This window comes from Pan troglodytes, chromosome 2 (assembly GCF_028858775.2).
Source record: "Pan troglodytes isolate AG18354 chromosome 2, NHGRI_mPanTro3-v2.0_pri, whole genome shotgun sequence".
Lineage (NCBI taxonomy): Eukaryota > Metazoa > Chordata > Mammalia > Primates > Hominidae > Pan > Pan troglodytes.
In genome coordinates this window covers 182,419,273-182,437,742 of record NC_086015.1, presented here as the reverse complement: position 1 = coordinate 182,437,742, position 18,470 = coordinate 182,419,273, and the positions used below count along the sequence as shown (strand labels likewise).

Here is an 18,470-nt window from a genome sequence, read left to right as displayed (position 1 = left end):
CAGTCAGCCAAGATCAAGCCATTGTACTCCAGCCTGGACAACGAGCGAAACTCTGTCTAAAAAAAACACACACACACACAAAACAATGTTTTCATGCCTGTAACCCTAGCACATTGGGAAGCCAAGTTTGGAGGATCGCTTGAGGCCAGGAGTTCAAGGCTGCAGTGAGCTATGATTGCACCACTGTACTCTAGCCTGGGAGACAGAGTGAGACCCTGTCTCTAAAAAAAAGAAAAAGTTTTTGAACCTTAAAATTACTTCTCTTTGTTTGAATTTCTAATCATCATTCAAAAGAACAGTAAAAAAAGGTTACTTGTTCTTGTGCAAACTACGAATTAGACTGGAGTAGGATATTTTAAAGAGCTGAATCACTTTTGGTATTTTGTTATAAATGTTTTCATTTGTTATGTCCCAGTATATTCTTATTGGAAAATTCTTGTTTTGATCTGCCTGAAGAAAATATCTGTTTTCTATATAAAGAAACATTTAAAAATAATTGTAAAGTTAGATTTAATTGTAAAATATAAAATCACAAAGGAATGTACCTTATGAATGTTGACATTTTATGAAATTATGTAGATTCATATTACTGTTACAAGATAGAATTGAATGCAAAAAGACCAAATCCTCATTAAAATTTGAGGAAAACATAAGTGTTATTATGTAATTGAAATAACATTTTATAGTTGTAAAAAAAATTGCAAGTGGAACCATCTTAAGTTGGGGGACCATCTATATGTATTTAAATCTAGTCTGACAATCTTTATATTTGAAAAACAGTTTTTTTAGAGATAGGGTCTCACCTATCACTGAGGCTGGAGTGCAGTGGCACAATCACAGCTTATTGCAGCCTCAAACACCTGGGCTCAAGCAATCCTCCTGGCTCAGCCTCCTGAGTAGCTAGGACTATAGGTGTGCCACTACAACTGGATGGTGTTTTAATTTTTATTGTGTAGAGACAGGGTCTTGCTATGTTGCCCAGGCTGGTCTCGAACTCCTGGGTTCAAGTGATTCTCCCACGTTGGTTTCCCAAAGTGTTGGGACTATAGGCATGAGCCACCACAGCCAGCCCTACTCTCTATCTTTTAACTGGATCATTTACTCCATTTAGTTTTATTGTAATTACTGATATACTGATGCAATAACATTATCCTATCATGTTATTTTGTGCTATTTGTCCTGACTTTTTCATGAGTTTTTCCCTCTTCTTTATTGCCTTTTTTGGATTGATTTTTTTCCCTTCCATTCTTTGTTTCTCTACTAGTTTGGAATTTCTGGAGTATCACCTAAAAGAGTAGAGAAAGGTGATATTTCTATTTAGCATGCATATTTGAACTTTTCAACATGAAATTAATGTCTTTATTTTTCCCCATGGAAAAATTATCACTGTTACTCCCTCTAAATTATATTCTCTTGTCATGTATTTATCTTTTCTTTTAACCCCACAAGACATAATAGTAATAAGATAATTACTATTATTATTATTTTATAGAATTAATATCTTTTTTTTTCTTTGAGATGGAGTCTTCCTCTGTTGCCCAGGCTGGAGTGCAGTGGTGTGATCTTGGCTTACTGCAACCTCTGCCTCCTGGGTTTAGGTGATTCTCCTGTTTCAGCCTTCCGAGTAGCTGGGATTACAGGTGTGTGCCACCACGTCCAGCTAATTTTTGTATTTTTTGTAGAGATGGGGTTTCGCCATGTTGGGCAGGCTGGTCTGGAACTCCTGACGTCAGGTGATCTGCCCACCTGGGCCTCCCGAAGTGTTGGGATTACAGGCGTGAGCCACTGTGTCCAGCCTAGAGTTAATATCTTTACTTACCTGTTTACTTCTGTATTTGCTCTTCATTTCTGGTTAAATATCAGCTGTTACCTGGATTTTTTTCGTTCTGCCTTGAGTAAATACTTGACCCTTTTCCTTCAGTGAGGGTCTATCAAGGACAAACTCAGTTTTGTGTTTGAAATGTCTTTGTCTGAAATGTCTTTATTCATTGAGAGGATTTTTTGGTAGACATAGAATTCTGTGGTTACTTTTTCTCAGTATATTGATAATATTCTTGCCTTATGGCTTCTAGTCTTGTTACAGAGAAGTAAGCTCTCAGCCAAATTGTCATTACTTTGAAGTTAATTTGTCTTTTTCTTTGGCGACTGTTAAGATTTTCTCTTGTCTTTGTAGCTGTGCAATATATCTGTGATGTGTTTAAGTGTGGGTTCCTCTTTATTTTATTCCATGTGCTTCTGGAGTCTGGGAACTGGGTCTTCAATCAGTTCTAGAATTTGACTATCTTTTTAAAATATTGCTTCTGACTTATGTCTCTTTTCTTCTGGAATTCTGAATAGATATTATGTTACACTATTTAATCTATCTTTCATGTCTCTGAACCTCTCTTTAATACTTCCCATTTAAAAATCTCTCTGTATTATACTCTGGCTATTTTTGCAGATCCAGCTCTGTGTTCACTAATTATCTTCTCAGATGTATCTAATTGAGTGTTATGTCTGTTCATTAAATTTTTACTTTCAATTATTTTATTTTTGATTTCTATAAATTCTTTTTTAAATATTAGCTCTACATTTTAGAATTCCTTGATTTCTGACATTTTGGATCCTTCCTTTATTTCTTTAAATATGTTACAGATGTGTATTTTATATTCTATGCAAATATCTGAAATTTTTCGTGGATCTCATTTTGTGGTCTATTTTTTTTTGCACTCAAACGCCTTGATTTCCTGTGTGTTTTATGACTTTTATTTTATTTATTATTATTTATTTATTTATTCATTTTTTTTTGAGATAGAGTCTTGCTCTGTTGCCCAGACTGAAGTGCAGTGGCACGATCTCAGCTCACTGCAACGTCCACCTTCTGGGTTCAAGTGATTGTCCCACCTCAGCCTCCCGAGTAGCTGGGATTACAGGTGCCTGCCACTACACCTGGCTAATTTTTGTATTTTTAATAGAGACAGGGCTTAGCCATGTTGGCCGGGCTCGTCTCAAACTCCTGACCTCAGGTGATCCACCTGCCTTAGCCTCTGAAAGTGCTGGGATTATAGCCATGAACTACCTCGCCTGGCTGTTGTGTGTTTTATATACTCCTTGGACATTTATATACGTCTTCTTATTTTATTTTATTTTATTTGAGGCGAGTCTCGCTCTGTCGCTAGGCTGGAGTGCAGTGGCGCAATCTTGGCTCACTGCAGCCTCCGACTCCTTGTTCAAAGGATTCTCCTGCCGCAGCAGCTAGAATTACAGGCACGTGCCACCACGCCCAGCTAATATTTTGTATTTTTAGTAGAGATAGGGTTTCTCACCATGTAGGCCAGGATGGTCTTGATCTCCTGACTTCATGATTCGCCCACCTCGACCTCCAAAAGTGCTGGGATTACAGGCGTGAGCCATTGCGCCTGGCCTATAGAATTCTTTTAAGGCCTAAGTTAAATGTGTGTGCCTACAGAGAACATATGTATTTAAATTTGCCAGGTTGCAGAGGGCACTACCTACTTAAACAACATTACACGAAATTCTTAGCTTGAGATTTTTGTATTACCCAGGTAGTATGAATTCAGGCTGTAAACTCCCTTGAAGATCCCCTTGAGGATTATCTAAAATTTCAGGGGAGATTGTAGTTTTCCTCTTTTAGTCAGTGTTAAGGTTTGAGAAAGGCATTTTCCTTGCCATTTCCTATGGAGTGGTGCAGTGCGGGTGAAGGGAGAGGGGCTATTTCCAGTTCAACCTGACACTGACTTTTAAGTCCTTTGGGGTGCCAGCTCTAGTTGGATGGTATATTAAACTACATACCTCGGATAGACCCTGGACATTGTCTCCTGTCCCTGTGACCCTATAAACTGTGAAACAAAAGCTCAAGTTCACCAAGTTCCGCAAATGCCCTCAAGTTAAAACTTGACTTCTGTCCACCTTCCTCTCTGGATTCCTACTTTCACATAGTTTTTGTCTTTTTTTTTTTTTTTTTGAGACGGAGTCTCGCTCTGTCGCCCAGGCTGGAGTGCAGTGGCGTGATCTTGGCTCACTGCAACCTCTGCCACCCAGGTTCAAGCGATTTTCCTGCCTCAGCCTCCTGAGAAGCTGTGATTACAGGTGCATGCCACCGTGCCTGGCTAAATTTTGTATTTTTAGTAGAGACGGTTTCACCATGTTGGTCAGGCTGGTCTCAAACTCCTGAGCTCAGGTGATCTGCCCACCTTGGCCTCCCAAAGTGCTGGGATTACAAGCATGAGCCACTGCGCCTGGCCAAACCTATCTATGTTTTAGTTTTTTATGATTATTTTATATTATCCCTTCCCCACACATGAAATAACTTCTTTCCAAGTGACTTATGAAGTTGTCAACTTTTCATAAAGCCTTGGAACAAAGTGGGCAGAAAAATTATAAATAAAAAGTCTTGTCTAGGACAGTACAGGTCTGTCTTATTCCTAAATTAGATCAGAATCGGGTTATGCCAGTTTTTTATAACATACCATTATAATTGGGTATGTTAAAGAATGTATTAGAGATGCATTAGAAGAGCGACCTCATTATAAGCCTCTTCACCCATAGATTCCAAGGATATCTTACAATAAACCTCTGGGATACCTTACGCTACAGAGCAACTAAAGTCCAGCTTTAGAGCACAAGGGAAAATGCAGGATATTGGGTCCTGGAAACTACAAAAACCATCAAACTCTACTTTAGGGCTAAAACTTTCTTTTAATCAATCTGTCATATTTATTGATAAATTAGAAAATGTGGCCGGGTGCAGTGGCTCACACCTGTAATCCTAGCAGTTTGGGAGGCCGAGGTGGGTGGATCACGAGGTCAGGAGATCGAGACCATCCTGGCTAACACAGTGAAACCCCGTCTCTACTAAAAATACAAAAATTAGCCGGGCGTGGTGGTGGGCGCCTGTAGTCCCAGCTACTCAGGAGGCGGAGGCAGGAGAATTGCTTGAACCCGGGAGACGGAGGTTGCAGTGAGCCGATTGCCCCACTGCACTCCAGCCTGGGTGACAGAGGGAGACTCCATCTCAAAAAAAAAAAAAAAAGTACAGGTTCAAATTTCATTAAAATTGTTTTCCATGCCCCTTCCCTGGTGGTAGGATGATAGGGGATGAGTAAAATATCAAAGACAACTAAAAATTCCTAAACTAGATCCTCGGGTCCCAAAGAAGTGTTAACCATGGAGTGCCGCCATCTTCTGAGGTTGGTGCTTCCTGGCACAGGCTCTTGGAACATTCTGGACTGTCTGACATTCCTTTTACTCGCTTTAGAACCTAAAGATGTTGCTGGGGGAAAAGGGAGCTAGGGAGAGGGAAGGGGAAGGATGTGGGATAAGGCATTAACTATGCTTTTGGGAAAAAAACAACCAGTAATTTCCTTGATGGGGTTTTTGCTTGACTTTAAAATACAGTAAGCTTTTAGGAAGCTTGATGGAGCCTGTGTTTCTACCGTTAGTGCTGCATTTGTTTGGCTTAAGATTTCATTAAGCTTCTTAAAATGGAGATACTTCTGGAACTCAAATGGCTACTGAGCAGGGAGTGGCAAATCAGTGACACTGTAGGAAGTGGAGGGATTTTGGCAAACTAGAGAACACACCACCTTCCACAGGGGCAGCCACTGCTCTGCTGGGCCCACTGTTCATCTGCAGGGACGTGCATCTTGGGATTATTTCCAAAGTCAGAACTCAGCCTTTTTATGAGAAATGTCATGATTTTTAAGGTCTTAACAAGTTATCTCACATTAAAAAAGTAATAATAAACCAGGCCGGGCGCAGTGGCTCACGCCTGTAATCCCAACATTTTGGGAGGCTGAGGTGGGTGGATCGTGAGGTCAGGCATTCGAGACCATTATGGCCAACATGGTGAAACACCGTCTCTACTTAAAATACAAAAATTAGCTGGGCATGGTGGCCGGCGCCTGTAATCCCAGCTACTAGGGAGGCTGAGGCAGGAGAATCGCTTGAACCTGGGAGGCGGAGGAGGTTGCAGTGAACTGAGATCGTACCCAGCCTGGGCAACAGTGCGAGGCTCCGTCTCAAAAAAAACAAAAAACACAAAAACACAAAAACAAAAAAACGACAGAGAGGGCCAAACAAAACACATCTGTGGGCTGGATGCCGCCATGCCCACCGGTTTGCGACCTTTGTGTTGGACTCTTCTGTTCACCAGACACCCTGCTCTGCGAGAATGTATCTCATCCTTTGCTGGAGCAGGTTTGCAGGCACAGTGGAGAGAGGAGAGAAGAAATGAAGGGACACTTATGCAGAACCATGAGTGGCCAGAGAGGAGGAGAAGGAGGGTGAGAGGAGCAAAGAAGCCATGACAACTTCATAATTCTGAGTGGACTGGGCAGTGGCCAGAAATTCTGGTGGTGGATATGCTGCCTTTCCAACAGGTGAATATGAAAGAACAAGTCAAACCCTGTTCAGGACGCTGTTAATTCCAAATGTGAACTTTTTGAGTCATTCTTTCCATGTGGAATTCAAAGGAGAATGTAAACAAATTTTCAGGAGGGACGTGCAATATCCCTGAAAGATAACAAAGTTCGTAACACTTATTTACATACAACATTCTCTAGTTATTGATTAAACAGATCTCTACAGACTTGCATGAGGCAACATTTCTTAGGCTTGTTTGCTACAATATCTTTAAAAATACTTGATTACACATCACTTTAGCTTATTTAGATGGACTTTTCACCAAGCTCTGAACTGGGATTTCATTTTGTTGCATTCATCCTGCTCACGAGACACAGGTAGGCAGCAAATGAGATTATCCCTCCAGTCCCCATGGATTGGAAATGTTCCCCCTTCTTTATGAGCTCACTGCAGTATCTCCTTCTCCCTTTCCCCAAAGGACAGCCTTTCCTGCCTCAGGGAAGAAGAGAGAGACAGACTACAGTGATGGAGACCCACTAGATGTGCACAAGAGGCTGCCATCCAGTGCTGGAGAGGACCGAGCCGTGATGCTGGGGTTTGCCATGATGGGCTTCTCAGTCCTAATGTTCTTCTTGCTCGGAACAACCATTCTAAAGCCTTTTATGCTCAGGTAAGAAACAGAGGAAGGAAATCTAGAGTTTCCAATTCAGATAAGATCCAGGCACAGCGGTAAAGGAGGAGAGGCTGGCTTTGGTTTCTCAATCTGTGACTCTCTGCCATGGTCTAGAAAAAGAAAAATACAATTCCTCTTCTGCTCTCAGTGCTGGGGGCAGCTGGGTGTGGAGGAAGAGGTGGCGAGAAGGTCAAAGATATTCCCCTGCACTGCCTCCTTCCATCTCATAATCTATATATACCTCCAAACACGTAATCCACAAATTATAGTTTCTTCATTTAGGTCATAAATCCTCCCCTTAAAATGTTGGTATTCCAAGAGAGAGTTAAACCTTGTATGCGAGCACAATAAAAGTTTTTTGAGTCTGAATTTTTTGAGTTTGACAGTGTCTACCTGGCACATAGTAGTTGCTCAATACATATTAGTTTCCTTCCTTTTCTTTTAATTAGGTTCTTTATTCAATATATGTAGTGATACAGTTGACCTTTGAACAACGTGGGTTTGAACTTCGGGAATCCACTTATAAATGGATTTTCTTCTGTGCCTGCCACCCCTGAGACAGTAAGATCAATCCCTCCTCTTTCTCCTCCTCCTCAGCCTACTCAACATGAAGAGGACAGGGAGAGGACCTTTATGATGATCCACTTCCATTTAGTAAATAGTAAACATGTTTTCTCTTCCTTATGATTTTTTTTCTTCAATTTTTATTTTAAATTCCGGGGTACATGTACAGAATGTGCAGGTTTGTTACAAAGGTAAACGTGTGCCATGGTGGTTTGCAGCACAGATCAACCCATCACCTGGGTATTAAGCCCAGCATGCATTAGCTATTCTTCCTGATGCTCTCCCTCCCCCTACTCCACTGAGAGGCCCCAGTGTGTGTTGCTCCCCGCTAGGTGTCCATGTGTTCTCATCATTCAGCTCCCACTTTTAAGTGAGAACATTCAGTGTTCGGTTCTCTGTTTCTGCATTAGTTTGCTGAGGATAATGGCTTCCAGCTTCATTTCATCTATGTCCCCGCAAATGACATGATCTTGTTCTTCCTTATGATTTTCTTTTCTTTTCTTTTTTCTGAGACGGAGTCTTGCTCTGTCGCCAGGCTGGAGTGCAGTGGCGCAATCTTGGCTCACTGCAAACTCTGCCTCCCGAATTCAAGCAATTCTCCTGCCTCAGCCTCCTGAGTAGCTGGGATTACAGGCGCCTGCCACCATGCCCACTAATTTTTGTATTTTTAGTAGAGATGGGGTTTCACCATGTTGGCCAGGCTGGTCTTGAACTCCTGACCTTTGAACTCCTGACCCTGTGATCTGCCCGCCTTGGCCTCCCAAAGTGCTGGGATTACAGGCGTGAGCCACCATGCCTGGCCATGATTTTCTTAATAACATTTTCTTTTCTCTAGCTTATTTATTTATTTTTTTAAGAGAAGGGGTTGGGCCAGGCGCGATGGCTCACGCCTGTAATCCCAGCACTTTGGGAGGCCGAGATGGGTGGATCACGAGGTCAGGAGATCGAGACCATCCTGGCTAACACGGTGAAACCCCGTCTCTACTAAAAATACAAAAAAATTAGCTGGGCGCCGTGGCAGGCACCTGTAGTCCCAGCTACTCAGGAGGCTGAGGCAGGAGAATGGCGTGAACCCAGGAGGTGGAGCTTGCAGTGAGCCGAGATTGCGCCATTGCACTCCAGCCTGGGTGACTGAGCGAGACTCTGTCTCAAAAAAAAAAAAAAAAAGAGACGGGGTCTTGCTCTGTCACACTGGAGTGCAGTGGTGTGATCACAGCTCATTGCAGTCTTGAACTCCTGGGCTCAAGCAGTCCTCCCACCTCAGCTTCCTGAGTCAGTGGGATTACAGGCATAAGCTACTGTGCCTGGCTATTCTAGCTTATTTTATTGTAAGAATTCAGTATATAATACATATAAACATACAAAATATGTCTTAATCAACTGTTTATTGGTAAGGCTTCCAGTCAACAGTAGGCTATTAGTAGTTTTTTTTTTTTTTTTTGAAGGAGGGTATCACTCTGTCACCCAGGCTGAAGTGCAGTGGTTCAATCATGGCTTACTGCAGCTTCGACCTCCTGGGCTCAGGCGATCCTCCTGCCTTAGCCTCCCAAGTAGCTGGGACCACAGGTGTGTGCCACCATACTTGGCTGATTTTTAAATTGTTGGTAGAGATGGGATCCCCCTATGTTGCCCAGGCTGGTCGTGAACTCCTAAGCTCAAGTCATCCTTCTACCTTGGTCTCCCAAAGTGCTGGAATTACAGGCATGAGCCACCATGCCTGACCAGTAGTTAAATTTTTGAGGAGTCAAAAGTTATATGCAAATTTTCGACTGCAGGTTTGAGGGTGTGGTGTTGGCATCCCTAACCCCTGAATTGTTCAAGGGTCAACTTTAGTTGCTACTTATTAAGTATATGCTGTATGCTCAATACATACTATATTTTATCCTACTTAAACCTACAGCAGCCCATGATGGAAGTGTTATTTTAGTTTTCATTTTATAAATGAGAAAGCTGAGGCTCAGAAAGGCCAAGTAACTTGCCCAAGTTCACATAGCCGGTAAATAATATGCCTGTCATTCTGACGTAAGCTTGCTTCTTAATACCTAAATGATGTTTGCTGAAATGAGGGGAATGGGGGTTCTGATTAGGGAAGGGGAGGGGCTATTTAATTTTGTAGGATGGCCCACATAACATGTGGTACTCTGGGGCCAGGTCAGTTCAAGGTAAAAGGAAGGCAAGGGGTGCTTTTTGGACATTGCTTTATTTTTGGACAGCCCTTTTTTTTTTTTTTGGACAGCCAAAGAGCAACAGGAGGCCCAGGGGGAGTGGAAGAGGAAGGCCTAGGAGTTCAGTGAGGGAAAGGGATCATAAAAAAGGAAGAGAGTGGCCTACTTCTGTTATTTATGATTCATCTCCTGCCATTCCTAGGTTACCATTGTTAGGGGAAAGATGTAGAAGTCACCATTTACTATAGCACACAGTGCCACTGTTGGAAGAATTCCAGAAGAAGCTTCTCTCTGGTATTAGCACCAGGAGAAGCTGTGCTGCTCCTGATCAACCAGCTTACTTTCATTTAACGGACGCCAGGAGTCTTGTATCTGGTTGTGTTTCCTTCATTGCTTTGGCTGCTAGGAAACCCAGAGGCAAATTTGTAGCTCGGTTCCCATAACTACAAGGGATCTTATGGTCTGCAGATTATATGTTTGTACCTCACTTTTTTTTAAACTTTTTTTTTTTTAAGAAGTGGGATCTCACTATGTTGTCCAGGCTAGTCTCAAACTCCTAGGCTCAAGTGATTCTCTTGTCTTGGCTATACCTCACTTCTGACTTCATTCTGTCTTTTTTTCCTCTTTTTCATTTACTCCTTTTCCCCTCATCATATATATATATATATATATATATATATATATATGCATTATATGTCTATGTAATTTGATTGAATGTTTGAATGTATGGGAATGTTGAGTAAATGTCCGTGTGTGTGCACAGGCAGATCAGATTATTTTTAAAAATGTGACATATTTGGGAGATGGCTTGAGGGTACCTTCTGCAAGCTAGTACCAAACTGTTGCTCATAATTAAGTTTTACTTTTCTAAGCATTCCTGGAAATTATTTGGTTAAATTAATTAAGTGAATGCCTAAGAGTGGTGAGTTCTCATCTCTCTCTTGCCTTACATCTTGTGCCATCTCAGCGAGTAGTTTTGCTCCATAAAGGGTGGTAGTTAAGAAGGCCTGCGTAGTTCATACCTATCCCCACTCCCTCAACCTCTCATCCCTCAATCAGATGATGGATTTTGTCACAGCTGTAGCCAAATACACACCCGATGCTATTGAAGGAACATGCTTATTTTTTAGCCCTAAATACATCCCTGGTTCCACCTGAAAGGCTCTGACCGGGGCCTTGTGCATGGGACAGAATGTCCCACTCTATTTTGAAGCTTTCTAAAATCTTTAAGGAAAATTCAAATCATACTCAGTTCAGTACTCGGTCAAGATTTAGAGAGCTTAAGTTCTAACAGATAAAAAAAGTAACTCTAAATTATTATTTCAAGATGCCTAGTTAAAATAAACATATAAATTAATTTAGTGAAAAAGCAGGCCAGTGCTAAGTCTATGAAATAATCTTATTTTCCACTTTTGTATTTTCACTTGCCCAGTATTTTTTCTTTGGCCATATCTAGTGATTTTTATACCCCAGACCTTGAGGCCATGTTAAACTGCACAGTGTGTCTCAAGTTAGTTATATTAATAAGGGAAAATGATTATTTTGGTCAAAGAGATTAATGAGAGTGGATTATGAACCTAGCTAAATATTGCTTTTCGAACTTTCTTACTTTTTTTTTTTTTTTTTGGGGGGGACAGAGTCGGCCTCTGTTGCCCTGGCTGGAGTGCAGTGGCACAATCTTGGCTCACTGCAACTTCTGCCTCCCGGGTTTAAGCAATTCTCCTGCCTCAGCCTCCTGTATAGCTGGGATTACAGGTGCCTGCCACCATGCCCAGCTAATTTTTGTATTTTCAGTGAAGACGTGGTTTCGCCATGTTGGCCAGGCTGGTCTCAAACTCCTGGCCTCAAGTGATCTGCCCGCCTCAGCCTCCCAAAGTGCTGGGATTATAGGCATGAGCCACTGCGCCTGGCCCTGCTTTTCAAACATTCTGACTTTAGAGCTTGCTAATCTAACTTATTATGTTTAAGGAACCAGTAAGTAAACACAGGAGTCCACCTATATGTGAGTGTGAGGGTATATGAAGAGCTGGTCTCATATATTCAATCAAAGCGTTTCCTCTTCCCCTCGTTTACTTTGTCTTGGACTTGTTTTCAAATTATTTCATACATATACACATGTCCTTTCTCTTCAACATCACCACAAGGTCTTCATGGCAGGAATTTTGTCTGTCCCTTCTCATAGCACCTGGGATGTTTTGCATATGTATTACATGTGAAAATTCTCAAGAAATTTTCCAAGTAAAATTTAATTCAGGCCAGGAGCCGTGGCTCACGCCTGTAATCCCAGCACTTTGGGAGGCCAAGGTGGGAGGATCACGAGGTCAGGAGTTCAAGACCAGCCTGGCCAATGCGGTGAAACCCCATCTCTACTAAAAATACAAAAAATTAGCTGGGCGTGATGGTGCGCACCTGTAATCCCAGCTACTCAGGAGGCTGAGGCAGGAGAATCGCTTGAAACGAGAAGGCGGAGGTTGCAGTGAGCCGAGATTGCACCACTCCAGCCTGGGCAACAAGAGCGAAACTCCATCCCCCCCGCCAAAAAAATTAATTCAGTACAGCACTTATTAAACATCTACTCAGTGAGAAGCATTCTGTTTCATGCTTTGAGGAACATACGGATGAATTGGATATAGCTCTTGACCTCTAGGAACTTAACTGATAGCAAAAATATGGTAAGTATTCTACTGAGAGATTCCATGTATGATTTGCACTTGCCTCTTTGGAAGTAGCGGGTATGTGGAATTGTACCTTGTTGCCAGAAAGTGTGTAGGCTATGTTGATCAACGGCCCTGTAGTTAGACTCCTTCCAAAGGCACATTTTCATCAGGACAAGCCAGTGCATCTTGAGATGATGAAGCATGAGAGATGATGAGATTCCTGAGTGAGGGTGAATCTTGGTGGTTACAGCATTATGGTAATGCTAACACTGTTTACACTGTGGTTCTCCAAATACCTGCATCTTAAATACTATTAAAGATAAAGATTCCTGGGCCTCAAGTCAGACCTACCAAACCAGAATTTCTGGAATGAAGCCCTGGAATCCACAGTTTAACAAATTCTTCATTCTAACAAACTCACAGATGATTCTGAAGTTTGAAAACCACTGGTGTAGTGAGAAATATGCCAGTAGGGTCATCAGAAGTGAGGTGGAACTTGGCACTTTGCGGCTCTTTACCCCAACTCTGTGTCTTCCATGCTGCCTGTTTATTATGTGCCTGCTGTAAGGATCCTGCACCACCTCAAAATACACAAATGCCTTGTACACAAATGCCTTGGGCATTGTGTACATAAGCTCATAACCACACCAAAATGTAGAATGAAATTTTCTAGTAAGTGAAGAACATTTTTTTTTTTTTTCAAATTGAAGCATTCAGAGAGAAGAATCGACCTGCGCTGCCATCCACACAGATATCATGGACGACTGGCTGGACTGTGCCTTCACCTGTGGTGTGCACTGCCGCGGTCAGGGGAAGTACCCGTGTCTTCGGGTGTTTGTGAACCTCAGCCATTCAGGTCAGAAAGCTCTCCTACATTATAATGAAGAGGCTGTCCAGATAAATCCCAAGGTATTGTAAAGTTTAAAGAGTTCTTATGACAGCAACCCTTCCCTGCCAGACTGTCCCTAGCAGGGTACATAAATAACCCAGGGCTGTCTTTAGGGATAAATCTATTTTTTTGGAGTGAACATTTTTATAGTGATCAAATCAGGATAAATGAAGCTTTCTTCTTGGTGGAGAAATGGGGTATATAGAAAGGAGAGAAATTATTCCAATTTCACAACTTGGTGTCTGGAATTTATAGGCTGAGCCAATGAGTAGTCATTTGTGGGGAGTCTTTCTTTTGGAGATTCCACTCCGCACCATATGACATATGCTACAGTGTACTCACAGTCTCCCTTGAATCAAGTAATTTTTCTTACCAAATAAATGTAAAGATTATTTTTATTTTAGTAAGTTACACAATGGGTTCATATGATTTAACGAATTATAGAAATGATCCCTGAAATAGTCTTTCATATGATTTAAAATTTATATTTATACCTAACTATAAAAGTTGAGTTGTGTTAGATTAGTTGACATGTTACACTTTATTGTCTTTAAGCATCAGTTTCAATCCGATGACTTTTGTTTTCTGTTTGGGATGCAATGATTTTTAAGATTTCAAACAGTTTTTGGCCTTTAGCACAGGACCTCAAGTACCTAATGGATATGGTAATAAACCTCAAGCTTTTTTGAAAAAAGTCACCAGCTGACAGAGCTCCGTTCTCCACTGGTCCTGTCTCCCAGGAACCAAAGTCCAGGTGGGGCTCCCTCTCTGTGAGTCTAGAGCAAAAGCCTCAACGTGCTTTTCTTCAGGGTGATATTTTGCTACAGGAGATCAAGACAGAGACAACAGAGGCATTACTAAGCGTTGAAAGCTCATAGTGAGGCCCAATACATTTTTGTTCAATGGACAAACGGATTCATACTGTCCAAGAGTCCAAGAACCTGCATGTAGGGAGGAGTCATATTCCTTATGAAGTTGGTCACTGACTCTCCTGCAATGTCATATAAACTAGGAATTCTCTTCCACATCCTTGCTTAATGACTGGAAATGGCCATTTCACTGTGGCCCTCCAATCAACCCTTTCCCATGAGCTATGTAATATTTTACCACCTTCTAAGATTGAAACTGCCCACTAATAACTTCAGCCTGAAGCTATTTCATAATTAAAAACTGTTAAGTATTTGGTATTGGTGACAGTGCCTTTATCTTTTTCCCTCTTCCATACTCCTAGTGCTTTTACACACCTAAGTGCCACCAAGATAGAAATGATTTGCTCAACAGTGCTCTGGACATAAAAGAATTCTTTGATCACAAAAATGGAACCCCCTTTTCATGCTTCTACAGTCCAGCCAGCCAATCTGAAGATGTCATTCTTATAAAAAAGTATGACCAAATGGCTATCTTCCACTGTTTATTTTGGCCTTCACTGACTCTGCTAGGTGGTGCCCTGATTGTTGGCATGGTGAGATTAACACAACACCTGTCCTTACTGTGTGAAAAATATAGCACTGTAGTCAGAGATGAGGTAGGTGGAAAAGTACCTTATATAAAACAGCATCAGTTCAAACTGTGCAGTATGAGGAGGAGCAAAGGAAGAGCAGAGAAATCTTAAGACGGTGGCCAAATTAAAGTGCTGGCCTTCAGATGTCTGTGATTTCTGCAACTGAGGACCTAATTATGCCTGTCTGCAAACTAACAATGTAAAAGGTAATAATTAAAGTATCATATTTTCATGTGGGAAAAAATTTAAAAGCCTCATTTTGTATTCTATTTATTTCTATAAATACATACAAATTCACCATCTTTTCTAATCCCAATCTCTTTCCAAATGAGCTAAGGAAGCACTGTTTTTTTTCCTGTATAGCAAAATGAGTTCAAGATATTCTTTGCCTAATTTCAGCTCTAGTTAGAACCAGTCAATATGGAAATAAACAATGAGGGTATCTAATCTACTGAACACTGAACCATCAGCCTAACTCTATGCAATATAGTCATACTAAAATATTTCTCATAAAAAAGTTCTTAACAGTTTGTTCACTATACGAAGATAAAAATCTGGTAGAAAACTTAAGAAAACATGGAGCTAACATATTTATTATAGTTTTTTTTTTTTTTCCTTTTTGAGATGGAGTTTTGCTCGTCGCCCAGGCTGGAGCACAGTGGCACAATCTTGGCTCACTGTGACCTCTGCCTCCTGGGTTCAAGCAATTCTCTTGCTTCAGCTTCCTAAGTAGCTGGGATTACAGGTGTGCACCACCACGCCCAGCTAATTTTTGTATTTTTAGTGTAGACAGAGTTTCACCATGTTGTTCAGGCTGGTCTTGAGCTCCTGACCTCAGGTAATTTGCCCGCCTCGGCCTCCCAAAGTGCTGGGATTACAGGCGTGAGCCACTGCGCTTGGCTTTAGTTTGTTCTTTACCAGTCTAGACAGCAGAGGAAAGCTGCTGCCTAGAAAATTCACTAAGTTTAGAGTTACTAGTATTTAGCCTTGTCACGTACCATGTAATTTTTCTTTCAGTAACATTTTTCTAGTTAATTAAGCTTTTCATAAGCTCATTTCACTTTGTGCACTTTCTGGTGGGAAAAATGGGCCAGAAATATGAAGAAGCTATACTGGATTTCAACATTCATCTCAGATGATCCACATCGTATTAGGCTGGTGCAAAAGTAATTCCAGTTTTTGCTGTTAACTTTTAATGGCGAAAAACCGCAATTATTTTTGCATCAACCTAATAGAAAAGAAGTCCCACATGGATAGTCAACAATTGTACTTTAATTAATGAATCAACCATGGTTATTAAATGATGTCATAAGGCTCTCAACAAATGCTTTCCAGGTTGATGAAGCCGAGTCTATGAGTGGAAAAGAGATTTTGGTCTGATTTTCCAAAGTGCCTCAAAGTATCTTTAAAATTTTATTATACTCAAAAATCTTAAATTATGGACAGTGGAATGAGACATTTGAAGCTACTTTTGTATGTAGATGTAATCAAACAAAAAACTGATTCTAAGTCAGTTTAATCCCTTTTAGCAATTAATTTAGACACATATTACTAAATTAGCTGAATACAGCAATATTGACTTGATCAGTAATGAATAATCTTGGTGTTTTCCTTTCTAGTGTGCAATGGTGGAAAGAACATGTGTCTCAGAGTAGGATTTATTTGACTTTGTAGGCCATAATTACAACTTTGGGCAAATAAGCTAACCTGTGTAAACCTTTCTTTTCTCATCTATAAAATGGGGATAACCTGTTCTTTCACGCAGTTGTTATTTTATGGAATAAGCAAAGTAGGGCAGGTGAAACACTTTGGCTTAGCTTCTAGCATCTAGTAGCGGTGCTCAAAAATGTTAGATCATTTATTTAAAAATCTGCTAGGTTATAACATTCAGTGAGCCTTGGTACTTTTCACTGGACAGCTGGTATAGAGGCTAGGGATAGGGAGCTGCAGTTCATTTTCCATGCCCCTACCTGAGTTCTCTTGGCTAAATGTGATACGCATTTAAGGCCCAGAACCTGCTGTTTAAAAGGTTGTGGTAAACTATTTTGTATACCAAAGACTTCTCTGTAATAAAGTATGTAAGTACACATGAACATTTGATGTGCACGCACATTTTAAATCATCTGCACATTGAGATTCTACACTTTTCTCAAGGGCACATCTCTATTCCGTTTTTGTAAATTTGACTTCTACCTAACAATATGCAATTGCTGGGATTTTTTTTTCCCTAACAAATTCCAAACTGCTAATTTAAAATATAAAGTGTGTGTTTCAATTACCACAGTTTTCCATTTAGATAGGAGCTACCTGATTCATTCCAGCAAAGAGAGAGATTATCCCTGGAGAACAAAGTCAATTCAAAATTATTTAAACCATTTGGCAAATAAATAAAATTTAAGTAATTATTTGCTTAATTGCTCAGAAATACTAAGTTGTTAATGCCTATGTGCATTAATGGTCAAAGAAAAGCCCACACTTACCTTTTGCAATGTTTATGAGAACTGAAAGCAAAACCAGTTTGCTTCTAGCCTAACTTCATTTCTAGGTTCTCATCTTCAAATGACTTGGAAAAAAGTCTACTTACCTATTGCATATACATACATACGTTCATACATATATGTATATACATATATTTCTTAAAATACAAGCATATAATTCTTTATGCTTAAAGGGAAGTAAATATTTAAACATACATTCCTTTAATATTCATCACTTTACTGGGGTAGAAAAATTGGCTTTTAAGGTATAATAGTTTCAGATTTTCAATCAAGTATTCTTAGTCATTACTGAAAAGAACTCAAATTCAGCTAAATTTTGATTATTAGCAACACTGGCTTGCTTTTCAAAAGGAATGGCAAAAGAGAATTATCACAGTTTTTTGCTTATGTAGTACACTAAGGATTGTTTGGACACAAAAAGTAATTTTTCTTTTTTTTTTAATAAACAGCGTGATGTTACAGACTGCAGAGTTAAAGAAAAGCAGACATTGACAGTTTCTGATGAGCATAAACAGTAAGTGCAGTCACAGGCCAAACTTCTTGCTAGGAACAGCAAGACTGGGAAGAGGTCTTAAATTTAGTGATACTGTTATTATTCTATATTCTCAATATAGTAACACATGCATCTTGCTGTGTCAAATGCTTTCTGGGCCATCATTAAAAGGACATTAAAAACGTTTTTCTTCTAATGAATGCAGTATACCACAGGACTTCAATTCACTGAATGACAAAATATAGAGAAATAAACTTGCTACAATTAATGGGGCCAAAAGGGTGGTTCGAATTTCTTGATAAAGCTTCCAGGTGAACATCTGACGTGTTAGTAGTCTTCTTTTGGTAGTGCCACATTCCCCAAGGTATTAAAATGTTATGCTCCAAAAGGGTATATTCTTTTAGATTTTATTCAACCCAATTAGGTCTGAGGACTGAATCACACTGAAACCATTAACTTCATTTGAAACTCAAAACATTTTTGAAATCAGATGAAGGCCAAGTTCTCCAACCACTCTTAGGAACATAAATTAAATTGAACAAGGGACTTTTAAAAATGAAATAAAAACAAAATTAAATAAAAATGAAATAAATAGATAATGATTTTGGAAATTCATACTAGAATTAAGTTTAGTCTAATTATATTTTAATATGAAACAATGAAGGTT

General features: G+C 40.2%; 1 protein-coding gene across 10 annotated transcripts in view; it reads left to right on the top strand.

The window, feature by feature from the left end:
- KCNMB3 (potassium calcium-activated channel subfamily M regulatory beta subunit 3) overlaps positions 1–18,470 on the top strand; it is a 114,155-nt gene that overhangs the window by 8,697 nt on the left and 86,988 nt on the right. For 2 of the 10 annotated variants that reach the window (XM_003310119.7, XM_063807363.1), the window contains exons 2-4: positions 6,842–7,033; positions 13,133–13,331; positions 17,760–18,121. In XM_003310119.7, the coding sequence (XP_003310167.1) occupies positions 6,842–7,033; positions 13,133–13,331; positions 17,760–17,828 (460 nt within the window). In that variant the 3' untranslated portion in view covers positions 17,829–18,121. Of the gene's footprint in view, positions 1–6,160; positions 6,741–6,841; positions 7,034–13,132; positions 13,332–14,542; positions 15,064–17,759; positions 18,124–18,470 lie in introns of those variants that run through there. The other 8 variants (XM_003310117.6, XM_009446887.4, XR_010155875.1 and 5 more) reach the window with 6 other exon arrangements.